This window comes from Salmo salar, unplaced genomic scaffold (genome assembly GCF_905237065.1).
Source record: "Salmo salar unplaced genomic scaffold, Ssal_v3.1, whole genome shotgun sequence".
Lineage (NCBI taxonomy): Eukaryota > Metazoa > Chordata > Actinopteri > Salmoniformes > Salmonidae > Salmo > Salmo salar.
Window position 1 is genome coordinate 62992 of NW_025549185.1, and position 21800 is coordinate 84791.

At 41.3% G+C, this 21800-nt stretch overlaps 3 protein-coding genes across 4 annotated transcripts in view; 2 read left to right on the forward strand and 1 right to left on the reverse strand.

The window, feature by feature from the left end:
• Positions 1-21800, reverse strand: part of LOC123735921 (NACHT, LRR and PYD domains-containing protein 3-like) — a 65446-nt gene that overhangs the window by 23766 nt on the left and 19880 nt on the right. The window lies entirely within an intron of this gene.
• On the forward strand, positions 11172-12815 carry LOC123735918 (NACHT, LRR and PYD domains-containing protein 12-like). The gene is made up of 3 exons (XM_045713080.1): positions 11172-11833; positions 12370-12543; positions 12623-12815. Exons 1-3 carry the CDS (start codon positions 11646-11648, stop codon positions 12798-12800), a joined length of 540 nt encoding a protein of 179 aa, XP_045569036.1. The 5' UTR covers positions 11172-11645; the 3' UTR covers positions 12801-12815.
• Positions 12975-16272, forward strand: LOC123735920 (stonustoxin subunit beta-like). Of its 2 annotated transcripts, none has more exons than XM_045713083.1 (5): positions 12975-13138; positions 13598-13644; positions 13781-14333; positions 15279-15373; positions 15989-16272. In XM_045713083.1, the coding sequence occupies exons 1-5, from the start codon at positions 13128-13130 to the stop codon at positions 16183-16185; spliced, it is 903 nt and encodes a 300-aa protein (XP_045569039.1). In that variant the 5' UTR covers positions 12975-13127; the 3' UTR covers positions 16186-16272. The 2 variants fall into 2 exon arrangements, with proteins under 2 accessions (XP_045569039.1, XP_045569040.1); XM_045713084.1 differs by having other exon boundaries at positions 12976-13138; positions 15282-15373; positions 15989-16268.

Genomic DNA, 21800 nt, shown 5'->3' on the forward strand with positions numbered 1-21800 from the left:
ACAGGAGATGGACATGTAGTCTACATGGAGGGTTTTACCACATCCATAACAACAACAGGAGATGGACATGTAGTCTACATGGAGGGGTTTACCACATCCATAATAACAACAGGAGATGGACATGTAGTCTACATGGAGGGTTTACCACATCCATAATAACAACAGGAGATGGACATGTAGTCTACATGGAGGGGTTTTACCACATCCATAATAACAACAGGAGATGGACATGTAGTCTACATGGAGGGGTTTACCACATCCATAATAACAACAGGAGATGGACATGTAGTCTACATGGAGGGGTTTACCACATCCATAATAACAACAGGAGATGGACATGTAGTCTACATGGAGGGGTTTACCACATCCATAATAACAACAGGAGATGGACATGTAGTCTACATGGAGGGTTTTACCACATCCATAATAACAACAGGAGATGGACATGTAGTCTACATGGAGGGGTTTACCACATCCATAATAACAACAGGAGATGGACATGTAGTCTACATGGAGGGGTTTACCACATCCATAATAACAACAGGAGATGGACATGTAGTCTACATGGAGGGTTTTACCACATCCATAATAACAACAGGAGATGGACATGTAGTCTACATGGAGGGGTTTACCACATCCATAACAACAACAGGAGATGGACATGTAGTCTACATGGAGGGGTTTACCACATCCATAATAACAACAGGAGATGGACATGTAGTCTACATGGAGGGTTTTACCACATCCATAATAACAACAGGAGATGGACATGTAGTCTACATGGAGGGTTTTACCACATCCATAATAACAACAGGAGATGGACATGTAGTCTACATGGAGGGGTTTACCACATCCATAACAACAACAGGAGATGGACATGTAGTCTACATGGAGGGGTTTACCACATCCATAATAACAACAGGAGATGGACATGTAGTCTACATGGAGGGTTTACCACATCCATAATAACAACAGGAGATGGACATGTAGTCTACATGGAGGGTTTTACCACATCCATAATAACAACAGGAGATGGACATGTAGTCTACATGGAGGGGTTTACCACATCCATAATAACAACAGGAGATGGACATGTAGTCTACATGGAGGGGTTTACCACATCCATAATAACAACAGGAGATGGACATGTAGTCTACATGGAGGGTTTTACCACATCCATAATAACAACAGGAGATGGACATGTAGTCTACATGGAGGGGTTTTACCACATCCATAATAACAACAGGAGATGGACATGTAGTCTACATGGAGGGGTTTACCACATCCATAATAACAACAGGAGATGGACATGTAGTCTACATGGAGGGGTTTACCACATCCATAATAACAACAGGAGATGGACATGTAGTCTACATGGAGGGTTTTACCACATCCATAATAACAACAGGAGATGGACATGTAGTCTACATGGAGGGTTTTACCACATCCATAATAACAACAGGAGATGGACATGTAGTCTACATGGAGGGTTTTACCACATCCATAATAACAACAGGAGATGGACATGTAGTCTACATGGAGGGTTTTACCACATCCATAATAACAACAGGAGATGGACATGTAGTCTACATGGAGGGTTTTACCACATCCATAATAACAACAGGAGATGGACATGTAGTCTACATGGAGGGTTTTACCACATCCATAACAACAACAGGAGATGGACATGTAGTCTACATGGAGGGTTTTACCACATCCATAATAACAACAGGAGATGGACATGTAGTCTACATGGAGGGGTTTACCACATCCATAATAACAACAGGAGATGGACATGTAGTCTACATGGAGGGGTTTACCACATCCATAACAACAACAGGAGATGGACATGTAGTCTACATGGAGGGGTTTACCACATCCATAATAACAACAGGAGATGGACATGTAGTCTACATGGAGGGGTTTACCACATCCATAATAACAACAGGAGATGGACATGTAGTCTACATGGAGGGGTTTACCACATCCATAATAACAACAGGAGATGGACATGTAGTCTACATGGAGGGTTTTACCACATCCATAATAACAACAGGAGATGGACATGTAGTCTACATGGAGGGTTTTACCACATCCATAATAACAACAGGAGATGGACATGTAGCCTACATGGAGGGGTTTACCACATCCATAATAACAACAGGAGATGGACATGTAGTCTACATGGAGGGGTTTACCACATCCATAATAACAACAGGAGATGGACATGTAGTCTACATGGAGGGGTTTACCACATCCATAATAACAACAGGAGATGGACATGTAGTCTACATGGAGGGTTTTACCACATCCATAATAACAACAGGAGATGGACATGTAGTCTACATGGAGGGTTTACCACATCCATAATAACAACAGGAGATGGACATGTAGTCTACATGGAGGGGTTTACCACATCCATAATAACAACAGGAGATGGACATGTAGTCTACATGGAGGGGTTTACCACATCCATAATAACAACAGGAGATGGACATGTAGTCTACATGGAGGGGTTTACCACATCCATAATAACAACAGGAGATGGACATGTAGTCTACATGGAGGGGTTTACCACATCCATAATAACAACAGGAGATGGACATGTAGTCTACATGGAGGGGTTTACCACATCCATAATAACAACAGGAGATGGACATGTAGTCTACATGGAGGGGTTTACCACATCCATAATAACAACAGGAGCTGGACATGTAGTCTACATGGAGGGGTTTACCACATCCATAATAACAACAGGAGATGGACATGTAGTCTACATGGAGGGGTTTACCACATCCATAATAACAACAGGAGATGGACATGTAGTCTACATGGAGGGTTTTACCACATCCATAATAACAACAGGAGATGGACATGTAGTCTACATGGAGGGGTTTTACCACATCCATAATAACAACAGGAGATGGACATGTAGTCTACATGGAGGGGTTTACCACATCCATAATAACAACAGGAGATGGACATGTAGTCTACATGGAGGGGTTTACCACATCCATAATAACAACAGGAGATGGACATGTAGTCTACATGGAGGGGTTTACCACATCCATAATAACAACAGGAGATGGACATGTAGTCTACATGGAGGGGTTTACCACATCCATAATAACAACAGGAGATGGACATGTAGTCTACATGGAGGGTTTTACCACATCCATAATAACAACAGGAGATGGACATGTAGTCTACATGGAGGGGTTTTACCACATCCATAATAACAACAGGAGATGGACATGTAGTCTACATGGAGGGGTTTACCACATCCATAATAACAACAGGAGATGGACATGTAGTCTACATGGAGGGTTTTACCACATCCATAATAACAACAGGAGATGGACATGTAGTCTACATGGAGGGTTTTACCACATCCATAATAACAACAGGAGATGGACATGTAGTCTACATGGAGGGGTTTACCACATCCATAATAACAACAGGAGATGGACATGTAGTCTACATGGAGGGTTTTACCACATCCATAATAACAACAGGAGATGGACATGTAGTCTACATGGAGGGGTTTACCACATCCATAATAACAACAGGAGATGGACATGTAGTCTACATGGAGGGGTTTACCACATCCATAATAACAACAGGAGATGGACATGTAGTCTACATGGAGGGGTTTACCACATCCATAATAACAACAGGAGATGGACATGTAGTCTACATGGAGGGGTTTACCACATCCATAATAACAACAGGAGATGGACATGTAGTCTACATGGAGGGGTTTACCACATCCATAACAACAACAGGAGATGGACATGTAGTCTACATGGAGGGTTTTACCACATCCATAATAACAACAGGAGATGGACATGTAGTCTACATGGAGGGGTTTACCACATCCATAATAACAACAGGAGATGGACATGTAGTCTACATGGAGGGGTTTACCACATCCATAATAACAACAGGAGATGGACATGTAGTCTACATGGAGGGGTTTACCACATCCATAATAACAACAGGAGATGGACATGTAGTCTACATGGAGGGGTTTACCACATCCATAATAACAACAGGAGATGGACATGTAGTCTACATGGAGGGGTTTTACCACATCCATAATAACAACAGGAGATGGACATGTAGTCTACATGGAGGGGTTTACCACATCCATAATAACAACAGGAGATGGACATGTAGTCTACATGGAGGGGTTTACCACATCCATAATAACAACAGGAGATGGACATGTAGTCTACATGGAGGGGTTTACCACATCCATAATAACAACAGGAGATGGACATGTAGTCTACATGGAGGGGTTTACCACATCCATAATAACAACAGGAGATGGACATGTAGTCTACATGGAGGGGTTTACCACATCCATAATAACAACAGGAGATGGACATGTAGTCTACATGGAGGGGTTTACCACATCCATAATAACAACAGGAGATGGACATGTAGTCTACATGGAGGGGTTTACCACATCCATAATAACAACAGGAGATGGACATGTAGTCTACATGGAGGGGTTTACCACATCCATAATAACAACAGGAGATGGACATGTAGTCTACATGGAGGGGTTTACCACATCCATAATAACAACAGGAGATGGACATGTAGTCTACATGGAGGGTTTTACCACATCCATAATAACAACAGGAGATGGACATGTAGTCTACATGGAGGGGTTTACCACATCCATAATAACAACAGGAGATGGACATGTAGTCTACATGGAGGGGTTTACCACATCCATAATAACAACAGGAGATGGACATGTAGTCTACATGGAGGGGTTTACCACATCCATAATAACAACAGGAGATGGACATGTAGTCTACATGGAGGGGTTTACCACATCCATAATAACAACAGGAGATGGACATGTAGTCTACATGGAGGGGTTTACCACATCCATAATAACAACAGGAGATGGACATGTAGTCTACATGGAGGGTTTTACCACATCCATAATAACAACAGGAGATGGACATGTAGTCTACATGGAGGGGTTTACCACATCCATAATAACAACAGGAGATGGACATGTAGTCTACATGGAGGGGTTTACCACATCCATAATAACAACAGGAGATGGACATGTAGTCTACATGGAGGGGTTTACCACATCCATAATAACAACAGGAGATGGACATGTAGTCTACATGGAGGGGTTTACCACATCCATAATAACAACAGGAGATGGACATGTAGTCTACATGGAGGGTTTTACCACATCCATAATAACAACAGGAGATGGACATGTAGCCTACATGGATGCAGTGATGAGGTGCCACAACAGGGGCCTCCCAGGTGGCCCAGAGGTCTATTGCTTTTATTTACTTTGCTGCTCTTTTGCACACCAGTATCACTACTGACACAGCACCATCTGCTCATCATCATCTGCTCATCTATCACTCCAGTGTTAATCTGCTAAACTGTAATTCCTTCGTTACTATGGCCTATTTATTGCCTTACCTCCTCATGCCATTTGCACACACTATATATAGACGTTCTTTTTTTCTATTGTGTTATTGACTGTACGCTTGTTTACGCCATGTATAACTGTGTGTTTGTCATGCCCTGACCTGAGAGAGAGGGCTTGTTTCTCTATGTGGTTAGGTCAGGGTGTGGGGTGGGCATTCTATGATTTCTATTTCTTTGTTTTGGGCCGAGTATGGTTCCTAATCAGAGGCAGCTGTCTATCGTTGTCTCTGATTAGGAACCATACTTAGGCAGCCTTTCCCCACCTGTAGTTGTGGGATCTTTATTTTGCACTGCTTGTTAAGCCTACAAGACGTTACGGTCGCATTCATTGTTTATGCATTTGTTTGTAGTGTTCTGAGGTAAATAAAATACGATGAACACTTACCACGCTGCGCTTTGGTCCACTCCTTTAGACGATCATGACAGTGTTGTTGTTTCTGTCTCACTGCTTTGCTTTATCTTGGTCAGGTCGCAGTTGTAAATGAGAACGTGTCCACAACTGGCCTACCTGGTTAAATACAGGTGAAATAAATAAAACAATAAAAAGACACTGCAGTGCTGAGGTGCCACTAGAGCCTGGGGATTGATCCAAGGCTGTGTCACAGCCGGCCGGGAGCTCCAAAGGGCAGTGCACATTTGGCCCAGCGCTGTCTGGGTTAGGGGCTGGGGGGCTTTCCTTGGCTCAAATGAATGTCACATTTTACTTTTGTAGCAGGGTTGGAGAATTAACATAGCAGGTTAGGATAATTAACATGGAAGGTTAGGAGAATTAACATAGTAGGTTAGGAGAACTAACAGAGTAGGTTAGGAGAACTAACATAGTAGGTTAGGAAACCTAACATAGCAGGTTAGGAGAAGTAGGTTAAGGTTAGGAGAATTAACATAGCCGGTTAGGAGAATTAACATGGCAGGATAGGAGAATTAACATGGCAGGATAGGAGAATTAACATAGTAGATTAGGAGAATTAACATGGCAGGTTAGGAGAATTAACATGGCAGGTTAGGAGAATTAACATGGCAGGTTAGGATAATTAACATGGCAGGTTAGGAGAATTAACATGGCAGGTTAGGATAATTAACATGGGAGGATAGGAGAATTAACATAGCAGGTTAGGAGAATTAACATAGCAGGTTAGGAGAATTAGGTTAAGGTTAGGAGAATTAACATGGAAGGTTAGGAGAATTAACATGGCAGGTTAGGAGAATTAACATGGCAGGTTAGGATAATTAACATAGCAGGTTAGGAGAATTAACATAGCAGGTTAGGAGAATTAGGTTAATAAGGTTAGGAGAATTAACATAATAGGTTAGGAGAATTAGGTTACGGTTAGGAGAAGGGTTAGGGCTAAAATGCAATAAATGTCAACTTGTTAATCTGACAAAAGCTGGACCCCTTCTAGCCATGACCTGTTTCCTCCAACACATTTATACGGCTGACTTTCTGGTTAAGTGAGTAGAGTGTTAAGAAGTAGTCAGCTTGGCAGGTCATGTTTCGGAGGAACCAAGTCACCGCCAAATTATAGTGATTGGACTGCATAGTAACCATATATGTTATCACACACACACACACACACACACACACACACACACACACACACACACACACACACACACACACACACACACACACACACACCTCAAAACAAACAAACTGTCAATAATGACTGCGTAGGGGAGGTGTCAGTCACATGCGGCACAGGGTGATATAAAGTAAACCAACTGGTTCCTACAGGGAGGAGGTGTTTCAGCAAAATACTTGGTAACTCGACTCTCCCTTCAGTATCAGTGCTGACTCTCCCTTCAGTATCAGTGCTGATTCTCCCTTCAGTATCAGTGCTGATTCTCCCTTCAGTATCAGTGCTGATTCTCCCTTCAGTATCAGTGCTGATTCTCCCTTCAGTATCAGTGCTGATTCTCCCTTCAGTATCAGTGCTGATTCTCCCTTCAGTATCAGTGCTGACTCTCCCTTCAGTATCAGTGCTGATTCTCCCTTCAGTATCAGTGCTGATTCTCCCTTCAGTATCAGTGCTGATTCTCCCTTCAGTATCAGTGCTGATTCTCCCTTCAGTATCAGTGCTGATTCTCCCTTCAGTATCAGTGCTGATTCTCCCTTCAGTTCACCAGACAGCGGTATGGAAACCAGAGCTCAATACAGAGGTGAGAATTAGATTACTACTGTAAGTTGCTGTCCTATGTGTGTGTGTGTGTGTGTGTGTGTGTGTGTGTGTGTGTGTGTGTGTGTGTGTGTGTGTGTGTGTGTGTGTGTGTGTGTGTGTGTGTGTGTGTGTGTGTGTGTGTGTGTGTGTGTGTGTGCGTGCGGGGGGGTTGGTTTGTATGTGTGCTTGTCCCAATCATCTCTCCTTCCTCCAAAAGTGTGCACTTGTTCACTTCTTTTCAATGATTATAAATAGTCCAGGCAATATGTGAAAATGATGTTCACTTTTTTTTTATAAAAGCATGAAACTTGGTACACCTATATAGTTTGGGACCCTGAACACTGTGTTATTATGTTTAATTCAGCAGATATGGAAAATAAATTGTCAGGTTATGGTGGAATGGAAAATGGCCACCGGTAAGTAATTTTGCGATGGCTCCATATCTGTAGAAGTGTACTGTAGAAGTGTACCAAGTTTCATGCTTTTATAAAAAGTGAACATTTCACCTAATATTTGACAGAAATTGGACTAAAAGGAAACAAACATATGTGACTCACCATTTCGGTCTTAAATGGTGTTTTTTATGTTGGAAAAAAACTAGAGGCTCAAAGCTCTAAAATTGTATATCATACACTGCATTTTAGGAATAATGGGAAAGTAATTCTGCTCTGAATGTTGATCAACTTGTAAACTCACTTTTGAGAAATTGGCCTTGAATGTTTTGGTATCTAGTGAAGAGCTCTTCTTGGTCTACACCCATTCAGCATCGTTCACACCTTCTTAAGCTTTAGCCCCACCCATCTCGGAGAGATCTCAAAGTGCACACTTGACCCTCTGGTCGATGATTTGTTTACCTCTGGATAACATGAAAACAGCCTAACCAGCTCTGCTGGCAACAATTTCATTACACTTTTTTGCAGACGTTTACTGACACCGGCCATATTGTACACACGTCACGTAACATTAGCTAACGAGCTCTAACTAGAAAAGCATACGGCTTTGGGAAACAAATAATAACGTTGGCTAGTGAGCCAGCCAGCTAACGTTAGCAAGCTAGCTAACAGAACACTTTAGCATAAGGCATATAACTAGCTAGGTAAACAATGAACCTAGTTAGGTAAACAAAGTGTAAGTTCACACACGTCATGTAACGTTAGCTAACGAGCCAGCCAGCTAACGTTAGCTAGTTGACCTCTATGGGCTAGGTGGGACGCTTCCCACCTACTCAACAGCCAGTTGAATCCCGTGGCGCGATATTCAAATACCTTAGAAATGCTATTACTTCAATTTCTCAAATATGACTATTTTACACCATTTTAAAGACAAGACTCTCGTTAATCTAACCACACTGTCCGATTTCAAAAAGGCTTTACAACGAAAGCAAAACATTAGATTATGTCAGCAGAGTACCCAGCCAGAAATAATCAGACACCCATTTTTCAAGCTAGCATATAATGTCACAAAAACCAAAACCACAGCTAAATGCAGCACTAACCTTTGATGATCTTCATCAGATGACACTCCTAGGACATTATGTTATACAATACATGCATGTTTTGTTCAATCAAGTTCATATTTATATCAAAAACCAGCTTTTTACATTAGCATGTGACTAGCAACTGACTAGCATTCACACCGAACACTTCCAGTGAATTTACTAAATTACTCACGATAAACGTTCACAAAAAACATAATTATTTTAAGAATTATAGATACAGAACTCCTTTATGCAATCGCTATGTCCGATTTTAAAATAGCTTTTCGGTGAAAGCACATTTTGCAATATTCTGAGTAGATAGCCCGGCCATCACAGGCTAGCTATTTTGACACCCACCAAGTGTGGTACTCACCAAACTCAGAATTACTATTAGAAAAATTGGATTACCTTTGCTGTTCTTCGTCAGAATGCACTCCCAGGACTTCTACTTCAATAACAAATGTTGGTTTGGTTCCAAATAATCCATAGTTATATCCAAATAGCGGTGTTTTGTTCGTGCGTTCAAGACACTATCCGAAGGGTAAAGAAGGGTGACGCGCCCGACGCGTTTCGTGACAAAAAAATTCAAAATATTCCATTACCGTACTTCGAAGCATGTCAAACGCTGTTTAAAATCAATTTTTATGCGATTTTTCTTGTAAAAAAGCGATAATATTCTGACCGGGAAACCCTGTTTTCATTCAAAGACCAAAAAATAAAAACATGGTGTCGGCTCGTGCACGCGCCTCAGTCTCATTGTTCTCAGATCGACCACTATCCAAATGCGCTACTATTTTTCAGCCATGGCCTGCAAAGTCACCATTCATCGTTCTGGCGCCTTCTGAGAGCCTATGGGAGCATTAGAAAATGTCACGTTATGCCAGAGATCCCCTGTTTTGGTTTGAGATGATCAAGAATGCCAAGAAATAGTCAGAGAGAGCGCTTCCTGTTTGGAATCTTCTCAGGTTTTGGCCTGCCAAATGAGTTCGGTTATACTCACAGACACCATTCAAACAGTTTTAGAAACTTTAGGGTGTTTTCTATCCAAATCAAACAATTATATGCATATTCTAGTTACTGGGCAGGAGTAGTAACCAGATTGCCCTGCATGAATACTGCTTTGGGATACGAATAATAACTCAGCTAGGTAGCCAGCCAGCTAGCGTTAGCTAGCTAGCTAACACTACACTTTAGCTTGAAATGAAACCACTTCTTTCAAAATTAGAAACGTGTAATATATGAAAATGTAGCGAGCTAGATTATCTTACCTGTATACATCATCATGCATGATGGACGCGTCTCCCTGTCACGGATGCCATACTACGGTTGCCTTTAGATTGAAGATGTAATCCGGAGACAGGTGTTTCCTCCATCTCTTTAGTTATCATACTCTAATTCCACGGATTTCAAAACTTGATCCTCCAGAAAGTGGAGAGCAACACTTATGCAGCTCCACTACATGATACATTTTTTAAAAAGCAGCGTTCGACGGGATTACCAACACAGACTGACGAACTCAAATAGACAGAAGCCTTCTATAGCAGACCAATCCGATCTCATCTCTCGGCATGTCCAGCCCACTCATTATCTCAGCCAATCATGGCTATTGGGAAGGTTGCTACCTTCATCTGTGGCTTAACCAACAAGGCTCCTAATTTAACAATTGTATTCCTATTTACAGATGGCATACAATTTTGTTATTAAGGCACATCAAAGTTCACTTGTTCGCGAAGGCATTGCTGCAAAAAAAATGCATTTTGATAAAAAAATATTTTTTTTACGTTCCAAAGGCTCTCCTGTGAAGTCATGACTTGCGACATACACCTAGTTTCCTGAATCGGGTAACTTATTAGTGTATGACAAGGAGTGGCATGATGTCACAAACAGACAGGCTAGGGAGCTGGGCCTTCTGCCAGGGAACTCCCACTCCTTCAGAAAGTAAACAAACAGACAGGCTAGGGAGCTGGGCCTTCTGCCAGGGAACTCCCACTCCTTCAGAAAGTAAACAAACAGACAGACTAGGGAGCTGGGCCTTCTGCCAGGGAACTCCCACTCCTTCAGAAAGTAAACAAACAGACAGACTAGGGAGCTGGGCCTTCTTCCAGGGAACTCCCACTCCTTCAGAAGGTAAACAAACAAACAGGCTAGGGAGCTGGGCATTCTGCCAGGGAACTCCCACTCCTTCAGAAAGTAAAAAAACAGACAGGCTAGGGAGCTGGGCCTTCTGCCAGGGAACTCCCACTCCTTCAGAAAGTAAACAAACAGACAGGCTAGGGAGCTGGGCCTTGAAGAGTGAGAATGGACACCTGGACCTGTTCCTCCGCTTCCTTCTGGGTCTCTCACTGGAGTCCAAACAGAATCTGTTACGAGGCCTTCTGACACAGACAGGAAGTACAACACAGACCAATGAGGAAACAGTTGAGAGAACAGTCAGGTACCTTTCAGACAAGACCAAGGACGAATCCTCACCAGAAAGGATCATCAACTTGTTCCACTGTCTGAATGAACTTGGTGCCAACTCTCTAGTTGAAGACATGCAGACCTCCCTGCGATCAGGAACTCTTTCAGAAACAGAGCTAAAACCTGACCAATGTTCAGCCCTGGCCTACCTGTTACTGATGTCAGAGGAGGTGCTGGAGGAGTTTGACCTGAAGACATACAACACATCAGAGGAAGGTTATCAGAGGTTGCTGCCGGTAGTGAAAACCTGCAAGAGAGCACTGTAAGTTCTGTTATTGAGTTGATGTATACAGTGTCATTATAATGAAGGATTTGTATATCTAACAGGTTATCTCCTCTCTCCAGATTGGATCGCTGTAAACTTGCATATGAATCCTGTGAGACTCTGGCCTCAGCTCTGCAGACACCAAACTCCCCCCTGAGAGAACTGGACCTCATCATCAATGACCTGGGAGACAGAGGAGTGAAGCTGCTCTGTGTTGGACTAACCAGTCCACTCTGCAACATACAGACACTAGTGTGAGTTAAATATCTTCACTATCCACTGTCTTTATAGTGTTTATATATTTGTAGTAATTATGTGTTATTATGTTTTTAACATTATTTGAACATCTTGGTAAATATGCAGAAACATACATACGATGTGATAAATATGTCAAACTAAGGTTAAATATCTTGAGTGAGATAGTATGTTTTTAACATTGCTTAATCATGTCCCTGTGTTATTGTCTTAATGCATCTCATTATTCTTAAAGCTTTGCATATTTAACAGTGTGTCGACCTATCTCCTCTCTCCAGACTGGATGGCTGTAAACTCACATATGAATCCTGTGAGTCTCTGGCATCAGCTCTGCAGACACCAAACTCCCCCCTGAGAGAACTGGACCTCAGCTACAATGACCTGGGAGACAGAGGAGTGGAGCTGCTCTGTGTTGGACTAACCAGTCCACTCTGCAACATACATACACTAGTGTGAGTTAAATATCTTCAGTATGAGTTATTATGTGGATGTTTTAAACATGTGTTAATCATGTGCTCTTCTGCCCTCTAGTCTAGGTCAGTGTGGTCTGACAGAGGGTTGCTGTTCAGATCTGGCCTCAGTCCTGAGTTCACCCAACTCACAACTGAAACAACTGGAGCTGAGAGACAATGACCTGCAGGACTCAAAAGTTGCACTGCTGTCTGCTGGACTGGAGGATCCAGACTGTAAACTACACACACTGGGGTAAGTACAGCTGTTTCAGTCAGGTCTGTACTGAGCTTAGTAAAACAAATACTCTGAAAATCTGATGTTTCATCACAATCTTTGTGTCATGGACAAATGTATTGGTGTCCTACAAGATGATTGACACCAGTACACCAACCTAGACAGCTGTTGTGTGTCTCTCTGTAGGCTGTCTGGCTGTCTGGTCACAGAGGAGGGCTGTGCTGCTCTGTCTTCAGCTCTAAGGTCAAACCCCTCCCACCTGAAAGAGCTGGACCTGAGCTACAATCACCCAGGAGACTCTGCAGGAGGACTGCTTTCAGCTGCTCTGGTGGATCCCACATATAAACTGATGAAGCTGAAGTAAGTCAGAATAGATGTCCTAATAGTGTGAGCAGTGGTTGTGTCATATGTAGTGTGGTAGTGTCAGTAACATGAGGACATGATGGAAGAATTAAGGGGAAGTTTACTCAGCAGGCTGAGCACTCCAACACAGCATACATCATAACCACATGAATTCTCTTCTTCTGCATCTCTGATATCCTGTTGGAATTGTACTCCATTCTGTATGTAGTAGGTAGGATAGAATACCTGTATGTCTCTAGTAATGAATTGTACTCCGTTCTGTATGCAGTATGTAGGATAGAATACCTGTATGTCTCTAGTAATGAATTGTACTCTGTTCTGTATACAGTAGGTAGGATAGAATACCTGTATGTCTCTAGTATTGAACTTGGATAGTGCACCAGAACACAACAATATGGTTTAAATGTTGACTGCTTTATTAGGTCTTTGTCAGTCAATAACCTGTTTCTCCTACAGTGTGGATCATGGTGGAGAGTGCAGGCTGAAATCAGGGCTGAGGAAATGTACGTCTCTTCAATCCTAATTAACTGTATTTTTAGAACTATAGTAACAGAGTAACTAATCAATACTTGTTCTGTACCTACAAAACAACATTTTATATGAAGATGTGGTTTGATTAAACTCTCCTTTTGTCTACAGATGCCTGTCATCTCACCCTGGACCCAAATACAGCAAACCCAAACCTGATACTGTCTGAGGGGAACAGGAAGGTGACATGTGTGGAAGAGATGCAGCATTATGAAGACCATCCAGACAGATTTGACTGTAGTCCCCAAGTTCTCTGCAGAGAAGGCTTATCTGGATGTCGTTATTACTGGGAGGTGGAGAAGGATGGTGGCAAGGCTGACATTGGTGTGGTGTACAAAGGAATGAATAGGAATGGATGGGAGGACGACAGTAAGATTGGAGGCAATAGGAAGTCCTGGAGTTTAGTCTGCTCTCACTGTGGTTATCACTTTAACCATCCTGGAGTCAGGAGATCCATCTCTGGTCCTGATTCTAACAGAGTTGGAGTGTATCTGGACTGGCCAGCTGGTACTTTGTCCTTCTATAGTGTGTCCTCCTCTGGTACACTGAGACACCTTTACACAGAACACACCACATTCACTGAACCCCTCTATCCTGGGTTTGGGGTTTCCTCCTCCTCTTCCTCAGTGACCCTGTGTCAGATAGATGACCAACACATTCAGAGGTGAGTCATAGCAATATTTCATCATTTGTTTCATCATTTCTATAATTACATTAGTAGTGGTGTGTTTTAATGTGTTCTGTTGGACCTACAGACAGTTAGATTAGTAGTAGTGGTGTGTTTTAATGTGTTCTGTTGGACCTACAGACAGTTAGATTAGTAGTAGTGGTGTGTTTTAATGTGTTCTGTTGGACCTACAGACAGTTAGATTAGTAGTAGTGGTGTGTTTTAATGTGTTCTGTTGGACCTACAGACAGTTAGATTAGTAGTAGTGGTGTGTTTTAATGTGTTCTGTTGGACCTACAGACAGTTAGATTAGTAGTAGTGGTGTGTTTTAATGTGTTCTGTTGGACCTACAGACAGTTAGATTAGTAGTAGTGGTGTGTTTTAATGTGTTCTGTTGGACCTACAGACAGTTAGATTAGTAGTAGTGGTGTGTTTTAATGTGTTCTGTTGGACCTACAGACAGTTAGATTAGTAGTAGTGGTGTGTTTTAATGTGTTAGTAGATTCCTGTCCTCTATTTAATTTCAGTCTGTTAAATAGAACAGCCTCTCTGTAATGTCATTCTCTCTCTAACCACTAGAGGGCAGCAGAACCTTTTAAATAGAACAGCCTCTCTGTATCATTCTCTCTCTAACCACTAGAGGGCATCAGAACCTGTTGAATAGAACAGCCTCTCTGTAATGTCATTCTCTCTCTAATCACTACCTGGGGGTATGTAACTCATGATACCTGGTGACTTCACATCTCTAAGGGCTTTCCTCAAGATATGAAAGTTGACATAGTTGGTTATGTCACATTTAGGCAATGCGCCCTACATAGAGAGTTGTTCTCTCACCCCATATAAACTTGTTGTATGTCTTATGAAGACTGTATGCATGATATATAAAGCCTTTATAAGTTGTATTTAGTTTAATCACAGTCTATCCTTCTGCTTTACCAACAGTAGAGACCATGGTGGAGAGAGTTGGATCAAGCCTGGACCTGAGGACACCAGAGACCATGGTGGAGAGAGTTGTATCAAGCCTGGAACTGATAAATGTGAGTTAACTGATAATTGTTTTTTAATCAAAATAGTTTTAAAGCGTTCATTATACTTGAGTCCCAGGCAAGGAACACAATCATGATCTATTTGGTCAAAACAAACTTAAAGGTAGAGTCAGCGATATGAAATAGATGCACAAAGTAAACAGCATAGTGGGTCAATTTCTACAACAACTAAGAATGTTGGAGCGCAAGGCTAAACCTGTTTTGGTCCCGTGGCTAACACTCTGTAAGAGAGTGAAGAGAACCCTTCCACATGGGCAGATACTGTGTGTGACTGTGTGAGAGAGAAGTCAGGCATCTTGCTCATCACAATATCTGTGGTGATGCTCGTACATCATCATTTAGCTGACTCTACCTTTAAGCTCTCATCCTAGGATCTACCAGAAATCAGGCCCCCAACATCTACAAAACATGGACCAGAACGATGTTGTTTCCTGCTTCCACAAACATTAATTAATATAATGCTAATGTCAGATTATGGTAGGCTAATGAGTGTACTTTCTGAGACTGTTGATCACTTATATTCATTTTTATTACAAGTCTATTTAATAATTATTAATTCATTATTACATGAGATTGTCAGTTTTAAATAACTACTTTTGGCTTCAGGGATTCCTCAGAGCTGTAAGACTTGTGTCCATGTTGAGGTAAGTCATAATTTAAATTCTTACTTTTACATACCTGCAGGAGTCAGGCACAGTCTCAAAGCCAGGTGTGTATTCACCAACAATTCATACTGGGATATAAACAGTCCTGTGTTCTGCTTTAGTAATATAAACACAGTCTCAAAGCCAGGTGTGTACTGACCAACCATTCATACTGGGATATAGACAGTCCTGTGTTCTGCTTGTAGGCATGCAGGATTTTAGCTGTTGTCATATTTTGTCATTAGACAGTGTCGTGTCTTTGGGCACCATTAACTGAAGACATGTTTATCAAAATAACTCCCTGTAATTATTATCACGCGATTAAACTGATTAATTGTTAAACTGTAATTAACTAGGAGATCAGGGCACCAAGGAAAATATTCAGATTACAAAGTTATAATTTTCCTAATATAACTTTCCTATATTATAACATTGCCTACGGAGCTGTGAGGGGAACGGCACCTCCGTACCTTCAGGCTCTGATCAGGCCCTACACCCAAACAAGGGCACTGCGTTCATCCACCTCTGGCCTGCTGGGCCCCCTACCGCTGCGGAAGCACAGTTCCCGCTCAGGCCAGTCAAAACTGTTCGCTGCTCTGGCACCCCAATGGTGGAACAAGCTCCTTCACGACGCCAGGACAGCGGAGTCAATCACCACCTTCCGGAGTCACCTGAAACCCCACCTCTTTAAGGAATACCTGGGATAGGATATAGTAATCCTTCTAATCCCCCCAAAAAAAAAAAGATATCGATGTACTATTGTAAAGTGGTTGTTCCACTGGATATCATAAGGTGAATGCACCAATTTGTAAGTCGCTCTGGATAAGAGCGTCTGCTAAATGACGTAAATGTAAAAATATTGTACTATAGTATAGGCCGATTATCTTCTGGTTTAAATGGTGTATTTTACCTCGCTTCCAGTCTCATTCCAAACGTCGTAAATTGTTGTATCTGCACGAATCCAGCCTTTACTAAAAGTCATCCATACATCAATTGTCTTAAAATCATTTATTTACTAAACTAAGTAATTCACAGAAAGCATACAAACAGTTGGTTATCGTCACAAAGAATTGGTGGAGTAATGTGCCCTAGTGGGCTAAACAGGCATGGAGGCCTGTTAAACAAACAAGGGGGGTGGGGGCAGAGGACAAGACCCTACAGAGCTGATAAATATTAACCATTGATATGCTAATCCTTTGCACATGAACGCTCACTCATTCGGAAACAATTTCAGTCAATATATATATTTACGCTCAGTGTGTCGTCGATCTTCGTTAGAAAGGGTCTTTCAAAGCGACATTCATTAATTTGTTATGGATAGGAGGCAGTATTTTCACGGCCGGATAAAAAACGTACCGATTTAATCTGATTATTACTCCTGCCCAGAAACTAGAATATGCATATAATTATTAGCTTTGGATAGAAAACACTCCAAAGTTTCTAAAACTGTTTGAATGGTGTCTGTGAGTATAACAGAACTCATTTGGCAGGCCAAAACCTGAGAAGATTCCAAACAGGAAGCGCCCTCTCTGACCATTTATTGGCCTTCTTGATAATCTCTATCCAAAACAGGGGATCTCTGGCATAACGTGACATTTTCTGACGCTCCCATAGGCTCTCAGAAGGCGCCAGAACGTTGAATGATGACTTTGCAGGCCATGAATGAAAAACAGTAGTGCATTTGGATAGTGGTCGATCTGAGAACAATGAGACTGGGGGCGCGTGCACGAGAAGACTCCATGTTTTCATTTTCAGTCTTTGAACGAAAACAACGACTCCCGGTCGGAATATTATCGCTTTTTTACGAGAAAAATCGCATAAAAATTGATTTTAAACAGCGTTTGACATGCTTCGAAGTACGGTAATGGAATATTTTGACATTTTTTGTCACGAAACGCGCCGGGCGCGTCACCCTTCGGATAGTGTCTTGAACGCACAACAAAACGCCGCTATTTGGATATAACTATGGATTATTTGGAACCAAACCAACATTTGTTATTGAAGTAGAAGTCCTGGGAGTGCATTCTGACGAAGAACAGCAAAGGTAATCCAATTTTTCTTATAGTAAATCTGAGTTTGGTGAGTACCAAACTTGGTGGGTGTCAAAATAGGTAGCCATGATGGCCGGGCTATCTACTCAGAATATTGCAAAATGTGCTTTCACCGAAAAGCAATTTTAAAATCGGACACCGCGATTGTATAAAGGAGTTCTGTATCTATAATTCTTAAAATAATTGTTATGTTTTTTGTGAACGTTTATCAGGAGTAATTTAGTAAATTCACCGGAAGTGTTCGGTGGGAATGCTAGTTCTGAACGTCACATGCTAATGTAAAAAGCTGTTTTTTGATATAAATATGAACTTGATTGAACAAAACATGCATGGATTGTATAACATAATGTCATAGGAGTGTCATCTGATGAAGATCATCAAAGGTTAGTGCTGCATTTAGCTGTGGTTTTGTTTTTTGTGACATTATATGCTAGCTTGAAAAATGGGTGTCTGATTATTTCTGGCTGGGTACTCTGCTGACATAATCTAATGTTTTGCTTTCGCTGTGAAGCCTTTTTGAAATCGGACAGTGTGGTTAGATAAAGGAGAGTGTTGTCTTTAAAATGGTGTAAAATAGTCATATGTTTGAAAAATTGAAGTTTTCGGATTTTCGAGGACTTTGTATTTCGCGCCACGCCCATCATTGGATATTGGAGCAGGTGTTCCGCTAGCAGAACGTCTAGATGTAAGAGGTTAATGTCGTTATAGAATGGATGTTTCGTCGGTCTTCGCGTTTGATGATATCGAGTACTTAGCTGCAGACTAATAATTAATATCAAAGACTTGTTCTTATTCTGTCGGTATCGATAGTCAAAAGTTAACCTGTTGGGGGTAGGGGCAGTATTTGCACGGCCGGATAAAAAACATACCCGATTTAATCTGGTTATTACTACTGCCCAGAAGCTAGAATATGCATATAATTATTGGCTTTGGATAGAAAATGCCCTAAAGTTTCTAAAACTGTTTGAATGGTGTCTGTGAGTATAACAGAACTCATATGGCAGGCAAAAACCTGAGAAGATTCCTTACAGGGAGTGGCCTGTCTGACAATTTCTTGGGCTTCTTGACTCTCTTTTTTCAAAACTGAGGATCTCTGCTGTAACGTGACACTTCCTACGGCTCCCATAGGCTCTCAGAAGGCGGGAAAAAGCTGAATGATGTCTTTGGAGCCCCTGGCTGAAAAACATTGGCGCCTTTGGATAGTGGTCGATCAGAGTACAATGAGACTGAGGCGTGTGCACGAGGCGACCCCATGTTTTTATTTTCTCTCTCTTTGAACTAAAAAAGGGTTTCCCGGTCGGAATATTATCGCTTTTTTACGAGAAAAATTGCAAAAAAATTGATTTTAAACAGCGGTTGACATGCTTCGAAGTACGGTAATGGAATATTTAGAATTTTTTGTCACGAAACGCGTCAGGCGCATCACCCTTCTTTACCTTTCGGATAGTGTCTTGAACGCATGAACAAAACAGAGGATATTTGAACATAACTATGGATTATTTTTAACCAAACCAACATTTGTTATTGAAGTAGAAGTCCTGGGAGTGCATTCTGACGAAGAACAGCAAAGGTATGCACTCCCAGAATGCACTCCCAGGACTTCTACTTCAATAACAAATGTTGGTTTGGGCCCAAATAATCCATAGTTATATCCAAACAGCGGCGTTTTGTTAGTGCGTTCAAGACACTATCCGAAAGGGTAAAGAAGGGTGACGAGCACGACGCATTTCGTGACAAAAAAATTCTAAATATTCCATTACCGTAATTCGAAGCATGTCAATCGCTGTTTAAAATCAATTTTTATGCGATTTTTCTCGTAAAAAAACGATAATATTCCGACCGGGAAACCCTGTTTTCGTTCAAAGACAAAAAAATAAAAACATGGTGTCGGCTCGTGCACGCGCCTCAGTCTCATTGTTCTCAGATCGACCACTATCCAAATGCACTACTGTTTTTCAGCCAGAGACAGCAGAGTCATCATTCACCGTTTTGCCGCCTTCTGAGAGCCTATGGGAGCCGTAGGAAGTGTCACGTTACAGCAGAGATCCTCAGATTTCAATAAAGAGAGTGTAGAAGGCCAAGAAATGGTCAGAGAGGGCACTTCCTGTAAGGAATCTTCTCAGGTTTTGTCCTGCCAAATGAGTTCTGTTATACTCACAGACACCATTCAAACAGTTTTAGAAACTTTGGAGTGTTTTCTATCCAAAGATAATAATTATATGCATATTCTAGTTTCTGGGCAGGAGTAATAATCAGATTAAATCGGGTACGTTTTTTATCCAGCCGTGAAAATACTGCCCCCTAGCCATAACAGGTTAAACAACCACTAACAACCGAATCTTTCCAGGCAAAACATACCAACAGTTGAATGACAATCAGCACCTCAAATTATAATCCACTGATGCATAGGCTGAGAAACGAACCCGAGCCTCCCGTCTGGCAGTCGAGAATTCTACCGCTGAACCACCAACGTGCTATTGAAATGATGAAGACTGCTCGCAAACAACCCTATTTCTAAATATCTGTAGTCGTAAAATTAGGCATGTACTACCGATACAATTTCCAGAACATAGCCCTAATGTAAATGTCTAAGCTTTTCGCCTGCGATTACTCTCCTTAACCTTGCTCCCGTTTACTCTGCCTCTCTCTTTTTCTCTTTCTCAGAATTTAGGAATAATTACTTTTGTGACTTTTGATAAGTTATTAGGTCTCACACATATACGAGTTACTGAACTTATGACTTTTAACTGGTCAATAACCCTATCTCACACGCACATCATTTTTATTTATTTTCCCCCTGCTGATATCCTTCTTCAAACCTTCTCTCTCTCTTTCTCTATACTTGCCTTCTTCTCCGGGCTTCAGACAGCCACACTCTGGCTATATCTAACCCTTGACCTGCTGTTTCCCTGTCTTGTCCCCACATACCTTATGTATCTTTCTTATCATTAGTCCCAACTTTTCTACATCCAAACTTCCATCAAATTCATACTTCCTTCTCCACATTGGACCGAAATAAATATTTATTTTATAACATTTAACTCCATGTATCGCTCATCCCGTTAATTCCTGCACCTCCTTTGAGGATTTGCCACCCATGGTTATCCAATAACTATCGTTGTTATTATGCTTCTTCTCACAATCTGTGTGTACTTACTATTAATCTCTATGTGAGTGCTTTCTACCGTTATTATTACAACTCTAATTAAATGTAAAACTTCTATGTGTATCACAATCTATGTGTCTTCTTCTCACAATCTAGAATTGTGTCACTCCTCTCTATGTGGGTGCTCTCACTCTATGCTGACGATCTATGTGTATTTGCTTTTCACTTTAACCTGGTTTTGTTCTATTATGACTACTAATTTGGATCTATGATTATCTTACCTTGTTTTGTTTAATTCCAATCTGTTAATTTGGATCTATAATTAATTTACCTAGTCTTGTTTAATTGAATGCTCTTGCCTCTCCTCCTTTTTGGACTTTATTTCAGTGTTGTCTTTTGAATTGCATCTATGGTTAATTCACTCTTGTTAATTGACCATTTGAGTTGAGTTATCTTGTTCACATAGGATGGTAATTCTATCTCACAAACCTATTTTATAGCCTCTCCTCTCCTCAATTTAGGACTTTATTTAGGTATGTCTCTTGATTCGGATCTATGGTTAATTTACCACTCGTTAAATAACCATTTAAGTTATCCTCTTTGCACAAAATTACCGT